Genomic DNA, 9,422 nt, shown 5'->3' with positions numbered 1-9,422 from the left:
CACAGATGCATTTCAAAATCCTTAGGCCATGAAATGTTTTTGGTTCACATATACTTGATGCTCCATTTCTCTGACATTAATGAAAATAATAAAGGGCCTCACCATTAATACTAAAAGTCTGAAAAGAAGAAGTGGTTCTCAGACCTGTATCACACTGCTCAAGTTACGTCCCTGAGTTTTGCTGCTGAATACACATTTTAATGCTCACTTGAATCCCCAGAGGACTCTGAGGCTGAGGTGGTTCTCCTGACGGTCTCTTCTAGCATCAACCTGAGACCTGAGGGCAGTGCTGTCCAGGGGACAGCCAGCCAGCAAAGATAATGTGTGAAGAAACTCTCCGATAGGCCGTTCCTTATTTATTAGATTCCAGATACATGGGACCCGGATGGAAGCATCCTAGGGTGTTTGGGAGAACATATACAGAGGTGGAAGTACGTACAGGTGGGTGATGCAATGAGGGACCGCCATTTTAAAAAATATATACATCTTAAGAAGCCATTCCAGCCATATTATCATTATTAGAAAATAAAACAATCTCCACATAGTGCTTTTCTTTGGTGCTCTTCCGTGGGCATGGGCCCCTCTGTCTTCTGGTCACGAGTTTGTCACTACCTCCCCTCGCCACAACCCCCCTCCACCTTCGCCAACTGCGCAGGGGGAGGGGAGAGTCTGGAGGGAAGGGAGACCCCTGACACAGGGGTGGGTGCAGATTCCGGCTCCTCTAAGGCCCTGCCATGGCCTCCCACCCAACATCCTACTCTGGTCTTCCTACTCGGTTCTTAAATTGTGCCCTGGGAAACCACTGAAGTTTCCCCTATGCCCAAACCGGGAGCTTCATCAAGGTTCACATGAGACGAAACCAGTCTAGAATCTTTAGAAAGGGTGGGGACATGGGGACCAAACAAAACCCAGCCAATACCACCTTCTCCATGGTTGGATTTTCTTCATTTTATTTCTTGGTTCATTTCAATGACCTGTATCATGAGAGTACAACTGAGAAGGGCTATTTCCTCTTTACAGATTTTCCAGGAAGAGCGGATTTGTGGGTAAACTTCAGTTTTGCTCTGTTTGGGGGGATGGGGTGTCCTAAACTCTCCTTGCTCCACTGTCTTCCACTAAGTCAGGCCCCCCCCGCCTTCCCAGGGAGGTCCCAAAGCTGGCTAGACTTCCAACTAAAAAGCTGGCTCGACTTCCAACTAAGAAGCTGCCTCCTGAACTTTTTCTCTGAACGCCAATGGAGCCTTCAAGTACACACCAGGCCCTTTCCCATTGGACAGAATTCTCATCATTACGGATACATTTCCTGTCGCCGTTGGCGTTTTTTAAGTGTAAAAGCAGCAGCAGCAGCTGGAGGATCCACCTCCTTAGCACCAGGCCATCAGGACCACGGCCCCCTCTTTGCTTTAAAGGGGCTCTGATGCCGGGACACTTGCAGATGTGTGTGATCCGGCGAGGCGAAGCTGCCCTGCGTACAGAACACCCACCCACCGCAAACCAGTTGTTGCACTGTTAGCCAGAGATGCTTTTTCTAGAAAAGATGGACTGCAAAGGCCAGCTGTGCACAAGTCCCTGCCGCAGCTCACAGCTTGGGTCCTCATGCTTGAGCAGGGACGCTACAGACAGCGGGGGGATGAGGTGCGACTCTCTGCCCCACCTCCTCGAGCACACAGCACAGTGAGGGGCTAGGGGAGGCTCCCGCACAGCAGACCCCAAGTTCTCGCACCGTGCCATCTCCCTAGTCCAGACTTCATGGCATGGTCCCCAGTGGCTAGGTTAGGCCTGGGTTTTACCCCTGGTCCCTTAGAGGCACCTGTGCGTCTGTCCGCCCAGATTGGAGACTGCACAGAGAGCTAGGGCTGAAGCATCCCGGATCATCCCAATGCTGACTGACAAGTGACTGTGGCAAAAGGGGGGGGGGCACACTTTGCTGGTCTGTGAAGTCTCTTGGAACCCCTGACATTTTCTATGTGAAGGTATCTGAGAGCAGCTGCTATGATTTAGCCAACCCTCCTGCCTGGGGTGACCTCAGCACGTCCCAGCAAAAGTTCAGAAGGAGCGGTCTCTGGGGGTGGAGAGCTGGAGCCAGCGGTCGCTGCTTCCCTTGGAAAGCTGCGAGGCTGTGGCGGAGGGCGCCTGGCCTCCTGGTCCTAGCGACGGGTGGGTGGGATCTGCCTGCCTCTCCAAGTGACTAGAGGTCCGGTTAGAATGTGTGTGTGTGGATTCCCCAGGGATGTGCCCCAGGGGGGATGCTCTTATCCCTGCTTTAGAAGGCAGCCGATTGGAAGCAGCTTCTCCATAACGCTCAAAACCATTCATCCTCGGGCGATCCCCTGAGCGGCCCTCAGCCAACCCCGTGAGCACCGGATGGCATGTTCAAGGCTGCCCCCGACCTACCACAAGTGGGTGAGAACAAACTTTCAGAGCCACTCGCAGAAATGGGTGACCAACTGTCCCCATTTGGGCAGGACTGAGGGGTTTCCTGGGAAATGGACTTTCAGTGCCAGAACCGGTCCTGGGCAAACTGGGGTGGTTGTCACCTTACACAGCAGCCTGGAGGACTGATGGGGCGCCGGAGTGGTTGTCCTGCCAGAAAGCTGGTCTTCTAAGTGCACCAGGGAGCTACGCTACACCTCCTTAGGCCAAGGATGGCAGGAGCAACCCCTCCTGTGGCGCTGATTCACCCAGCCCTTGGGATGCAGGGGCGGGGGCTTCGGTGTCCACTGCCCCTGGATACCAGGAAAGATCAGGTGGGCTGGTGACCTCCACTGAGCCTCTGTCTTCAGGGTTCCCCCGCCTGCTCATCTCTGCTTCCGGGCCTTTCTGTGCTCGGCAAAGATTGGTTTGGGCTCTCCCTACCATCCTGACCCGGTCCTTCCAGGGCTGCCAGAATCAAGTGCCCAGGGTGCCCTCAGACGGGGTCAGGCCCCTGCATCTCCCTCGCTTCCCAAGGCCTAGCTGCTCTGGACCTGCCCCCGGGGAGTGGGAGAAGCCAGAAGAAGGGGGAGCGCTGGGGAGTGTTGCCTGGCCCCTGCTCTTCTCCGAGCCAGCACCAGTCCCACCCACGGGCCCTGAGGTCTTGGCTGGCTGAACCCACTGTGGGAGTGAGCTCTGAGGTAGGGCAGGAAGTAGCAGCAGGACTCCTGGGGGAGAGAGGGGGAGGATAGGCCCTGGGGCCGTGGTGACAGGCGGGCGGGGGGCGCACCGAGGGGTGGGGTCACCAGGGAAACGCATGAGTTCTGGCGCTACTCTCCTGATGGTGAGCCGGGCCTGGGAGCTTAGAGGAAGGATGGAGGGAGGGAGCCGTCTGGACTGTGGAAGGCGTAGGGCCTCTTGAGGGGCCCCATAGAAGCCCAGAGTAGGCAGCACCCCTGCAAGAAAGTTAACTGCACTCTGGGAGAGGGAAACCTCCAGAAGGTACCCCACTTGAGTATGCTGGGCGCTACGCACTGCCCACGCAGGCCACGGACAGAGGACAGGGGTCGGGCATGGGGTTAGGAAGTGTGTTCTGCTAGTGCTGCCTCTTGGTGGTTTGGCAGGGAGAGGGGGCACTTCCTCGGTGGTCTCCAGCCTCAGGGGAGTCAGCTCTGGCCCAGGCCTCAGCGTTGCCCGTGGCGGAGGAAAAACATACCAAAGAAAAAGCCAGTTATAGATGAGCCCCGCGCCCTGCCCTCCCATCCCCGTTCCCTACCCCACAGCACCCAGGGCTCTGCACACAGCCAGGAGGCCAGGAGCCCCTTCCCCTGGGACTGCTCGCGGCCATGATACAGGACTTGAATGTTGAGGCTGGTGGCTGTGGAGGTCTCCCCGTCGGTTTGTCTGTCCTTGGGCGGGACTCGGTCCTTGGGCCAGGCCATCAGACCTTGGCCTCCAGCATCTCCAGGAAGAGTTTGTGCATGGGCACCTTGCCTTGCAGTTTGAGGCTGTGGAAGTGCTGCACGGCCTTGGCAGCCGTCTGCCGAAGCAGGGGCAGCGTCAGCAGCAACTTGCCCGTCCTCCGCGGCTCCTCGTGGCGCTGGCTCAGCTCGTAGTCCTGCAGCGCCTCATGCAGCAGGTCCTGCAGCTTCTGGACCGCCTCCAGATCCTCGATATACATGGAATCTGCGGACACAAGGCAGAGCATCAGCGGGCGTGGCCGGAGAGCACTGCCCTGGGCGTGGGGGCCACCCCGGGGTCCTTGATCTCTGCTTTGGAGCCTTCCAAATCCTCACTCTACAGAGAGAGAAACCCAGGCTCAGAGAGGTTAAGGTGCCAGTCTGAAGTCACAGAGGCCAATGACGGAGCTGTGGTTCACACCCAAGGAGAGATCTGTATCCATGGAGGACTTTTCTTGAGAACCCACCAAGAGGTGGCAGTGGAGACCCTGAAGGGCTTAAACACGAGCAGACCTGTCATTGTCCTGCAGATGCCAGGTGGACTCTGGACCCAAACTGGTGGAATTGTAATCTTGCGTCCCTCACCTGCTAGCTCTGTGACTTTAGACAAGTTATTTAATTTCTCTGTACCTCATTGTCCTAATTTTTGAAGAGATAATAGCCATACCTACATCTCAAGAGGTTAAGTGAGTTAATATAGATCAAGGGCTTAAAACAGTACTTGTCACAAAATAAGTGCCCAGCTAGTGGTATCATCATCACCATCACCACCACCACCACCACCAGCATCATCATTAACACCATCACCATCATCATCTTTTCACCACCATCATCACCGTCAATCATCATCAATACCACCACCACCATCACCTTCATCATCATCGCCATCGCCACCATCATAACCGTCATGACCGTGACGACCTTCACCATGATTATTATTGTTACTGCTGCCACTAGGCACCAGCTCAAGTCTTCAGCGCATTCACTAACCTTACAAAATAGCTGTTACAGTATACATACACCGATAAAGGGGCTGAGCTCTGTGTCTGCGTGCCATGTGGTGGGGGATATGGGGGCGCTAAGAGAGCATGGCTGGACACATGGGGCACAGTGATGGAAGATGCTCTTGGGAGTTCTACAGAATCCTGGGGAAGGCTTTGGGCTCAGGCCATGAACTGCAAATGAAATTTACCTAAATCCCAGAGGGGCAGGGAGGTGCCTGCTGACAGCTGGGTCTGAGCGGAAGCAAAGTAGAACCCACTTCATGGCCTTGGGGAAAATAACCAGCCCTCTGCTGATGTGCCTGAACTGCAGCCCCCAGGGCCTGCCAAAGGTGGGAGGGGATGGGTGCATGTGAATCAAGGGAACTTGAAGCTCTGGGTGGGTTGTCAAGGAAGACTGGGCAAGTTTCCTGAATTCTTCAAAAAAAAAAGCAGGGCAATTCCTTTGCATGCTGGGTTGGTTTAGATGCCAGACTGCCAAGGGCAGTTGTACCAACTGGCTAAGCCCAGTAATTCCCTCTGACATTTTGGATCTATACTCAGCCCATGCCTCCAAGGGTCCTGTCTCTTTTTCTTAGGAGAATAGCAGTAGAATGAGGTGGGTAAGACTCTGGAGTTTCAGATGCTGTGTGACTTTGGCCAAGTTACTTAGGCTCTCTGAGATTGTTTCCTGTCTGTGAAATGGAGCAAACGAGAGTGCCTACCTCACAGGGTAGTGGTGAGGGTTAAATGAACTAGCACGTCATCAGGCACTAATAAATGTTGTTATTATCATTACTGTGAAAACTCAGACTGCAGGAGAGTGCTCTCGCAGGGCCGGCCCCATACCTAAGACTCCTCCACATTTTTCTGCTCCTTGTTACCAAGGCGGTGAGGACTCTTCCTTTGCCAGCTGGGGATGAAGCGTGGCTCCATTCCTACACTCTTGGCTGATTCCAGAGCGTGCAGCCAAGATGCACTAGTCCCTGTAAGGCTGGGACCTGGCCGTCCAGATTCCTTTCCTTCCTGCCGGTTTCCTCTCCCCACCACCCCACGCTCCCCAAGGAGGCCAAAACTGGCAGCTGCCTTCGACCAAAACTGAAATAAAATAACATTGGAAGATTAATTCCTTTGCAATCCATCAGCGAGTCTGTATCGATGGCATTGATAAACTGTTAATTACAAAATCAATGGCTATGAATTTTTTCTGCTGTCAGGGAGCCTTGGAGAGGCCGGGAGGTGGGGTGAAGACAGCCAGCAGGCTCCGAGGGGGCGTGGTTTGGGGCCAAAGCCTCTGACCTGCCACCGCCCACTCAGCCTCCGCAGTGGCACCCGTGGTGGCCCTCGGGGCTGCCACCAGCACCACTCCAGTGATCTCCTAGCCCCTGTCTCTCCTGCAGCTAACACGCTGTCTGCCTGGGTGACTGTCCTACCTCGCTGCTGGGGACAGGTCGTTCCTCCACAACCTTTCACGGCTCCCTATACTGACCCTATTCCACCCCACTCCCTTCAGAGTCCTGGAGCCTCTGGTCTGACACCAACAGCTCTTCTAGCCTAACCTCCAAACAGGCCTGTTCTCTCTCTGTTTCCTGCCTGCATCTGATTGCTCCATGACGTAGCCAAGGCCTGAGGCATCACAAACTCCTCTTTTAACACTTGGAGCTCTTGAACCTGCACAGAGCTGCAGGATGGCCTGGTAAATGCCACTGGGGCAAGAAGTCCAGGTTCCCGGCACTTTGTCTCTCATGGCAAAGCACCTACTCCGGCAAAGCTTGATGCTAGCGGCAGCTCCTGCCGGGCTCCGTCAGTCCTCAGGTGTTTTATATTTGTATGTGTGTATGTCTGTGTGTGCGCATGTGCATGCGTGCATGTCTGTATGTATTGAGATCTAAGGCCAGAGCAGCTGGCAGAGCTAAAGAGTCCTCTGAAAGCTTGGCGTTGAGGAGTGGGTGGAGGCGACAGCTGAGTGGCCTCCTACCTCCTCACGTTCCTCTCCTGGCCTGGGCAAGCGTGAGCTCCGGGTCTTGTGAGAAGTGGTCAGGAGAGTCCAACATCCAGGAGGTGCCCTCCAGGGTCTGGGCAGCCTTGCTGCATCTCGCTGTGCTTGCGCTGTGTCCTCTGATTTCACTGGTTCCCTCTCCTCCTCGGCCCACCCAAACCCCCAGCCCCTCTACAACCGCTGATGACAATGCTTCCCTTGGAATAGCAGAGCGCAGGGAACTGTGACGGTGTGAAACTATTCTGCATGATATGTGATGACGGAGATTTGTCGTGCATTTGTCAAAACTGATAGAACCAGACAACACAAAGAGTAAGCTCTGAAGGCAACTGTGGACTTTGTTAATAATAGTGTATCAGTATTGGCTCATTGGGCTTCCATGCTGGCTCAGTGGTTAAGAATCTGCCTGCCAATGCAGGGGACATGGGTTCGAGCCTTGGTCTGGGAAGATCGCACATGCCACGGAGCAACTAAGCCCGTGTGCCACAACTACTGAAGCCCGCGCACCTAGAGCCCGTGCTCCGCAACAAAAGAAGCCACTGCAGTGAGAAGCCCGCGCGCCACAACAAAGAGCAGCCTCCGCTCGCTGCAACTAGAGAAAGCCAGCGCGCAGCAATGAAGACCCAACGCAGCCAAAAATAAACAAATAAACGAAACTAAAAAAAAAAAAAGCCGTCAGATTAAAAAAAAAAATTGGCTCATTAATTGCAACAAATTACCAGACTAACGCAAGATGTTAATGGGAATTGTGTACAGGGGCTGGGGAATGAAGGTGGGATGGTGTATGGAACTCTATATACTATCTGCTCAGTTATTCTGTCAATCTGAAACTGTACCAGAAAGAAACCAACAGCGTTAGCATTCTCTAACAGACTACATTACAATTTTGGAATCAAGGTGTGTGTAAATGGTCTCTATAGAAGTATGTAAAATGTTTAACTCTTTTTTTGCATTAGTTTTTTAATAAAAGGGATTTGAACTAAAAAAAAAACCTTCCTTCTGTCTATTAGGTCATATTCCCTGGAAGCAGAGCCTGAGATGGGGGTTCGGGTGCATGGGATTTGTGGCGAGTGTGCTTTCAGGAGAAAGGAAGGTGAGGAGGCGGGATAGGGCGAGGGCGGGGCAAGCACGGTAAGGATGCACGCAGCCTGGCTTGCGCCTGATCCCACTCCAGGAGTCCAGCCTTTGGCTCCCCTGTGTGGGTCCGCTTTTGGCTGAAGGTGAGAAGGGGGTCGGGGGTTGGATATGTAACCCTCCAAGCAAGGCAGGTGAGGGTAGGTCTCTGGCGAAGGGGGCAGTTGTGTGCTATCAGCAGCAAAATTCAGCAGCTGGGGCACGGATGCACTAACCCAGTAAAGGGGGTCTGAGTGGGGCAGTGACAGCATCCCCTGTATTCTCTGTGAAGCCATTTGTTAGGGGACCAACTGTCTCAGTTTTACGGGGATTGAGGTTTCCCAGGACATGGAACTTCCAGTGAAAGTGTGACAGCATTAAGCAAACTGGCTGGTTCCCCTATTTGTACTGTCTCCATCTGGAACCAGCTCTCTCTCTTCCATACACTGATAACACTTGTTTTCTCTAATATTAATAATAATGATAATAATTAATATTTATTGAACATTTCCTCTAGGCCAGGCACTGGGCTAAGCGTGTTATCTTCAGTCAATCATTTAAAAAAGTGCTTGGAGGAGGGATGGGGACATCCCAACTTTACACACAGGACAGAGCTACGGAAGGTTGCCAACTTGCCCAAGGTCACACTGCTACGAAGTATCAGAGCTAGAATTTGAACTTGAGTCCACTTTGAACTTGACTGAGATCTGAGCAATTGACTACTGCATGCGCCCAGCAGCAGAATTATGTGTCTGCGTGCCTGACACTCTCTCTTTAGGACAGGGACCCTGCCTTTCTCCTTCTTCTGCAATCCCCACCACAACCCCTGCACCTGGCCTGGTACCTGCAGAGTGTGGACACAGGTTACATTGAAGCTCACTCACCTGAGTTACCAATGCCCGGCCCCTCTCCCCAGGTAGTCTAGCTAGAAGTTGGTGGGCGCTAAAAGAAATGGAGTGAAGCCTCCTTTTTAATGCCAGGAAAGTTTTCTCTCTTGGGCCTAAGCAATTTGAGTGGGAGATTCAAGGAGTGTGTATAAGCTTGGAGTTGACTTTGGAATCAGAGGACCTTGGTTTGGGTCCTAGCTCTGTCTGACACTCTTTAACTGTGCGACCCTGGGCAATTTGCTTCACCTTTCCAAGCCCCAGTTTCCCCATCTGTAAAATGGGGTTAAAATAATAACTTTGCTCATAGGGTTGACTGTAAGATGAAATCAGTTCATGGCTAATTGATTTAACAGACTGAGTACTTATTATATGCCAAGCATAGTGTAAGCATAACTATATATAAATAAATCCCTTCCATAGTCTTCTGGACTGTTTGTTGTTCCCATTATACTGATGAAGAAACTGAGGCACAGAGTAAAGTGCAGCACAGACTTGCCCAAGTGGCAGGAGCAGGACTTGACTCTTAGCAACCTGCCTCTGAAATCTGTGCCCTTAACCCTGTGCTGACCTT

At 53.0% G+C, this 9,422-nt stretch overlaps 1 protein-coding gene across 2 annotated transcripts in view; it reads right to left on the bottom strand.

Moving 5' to 3' along the window:
* Positions 1-2,038: 2,038 nt before the first annotated feature.
* ESRRB (estrogen related receptor beta) overlaps positions 2,039-9,422 on the bottom strand; it is a 106,603-nt gene continuing 99,219 nt past the window's right edge. For both annotated transcript variants that reach the window (XM_033425398.2, XM_004262265.2), the window contains exon 7: positions 2,039-4,098. In XM_033425398.2, coding sequence (XP_033281289.1) covers positions 3,854-4,098 — 245 coding nt within the window. In that variant the 3' untranslated portion in view covers positions 2,039-3,853. The remainder of the gene's footprint in view (positions 4,099-9,422) is intronic.

The sequence above is a fragment of the Orcinus orca genome, chromosome 2, assembly GCF_937001465.1.
Source record: "Orcinus orca chromosome 2, mOrcOrc1.1, whole genome shotgun sequence".
Taxonomy (NCBI): Eukaryota; Metazoa; Chordata; class Mammalia; order Artiodactyla; family Delphinidae; genus Orcinus; species Orcinus orca.
Note: the sequence above shows the minus strand (reverse complement) of the source record. Positions and strands in the feature narration are given on the sequence as shown.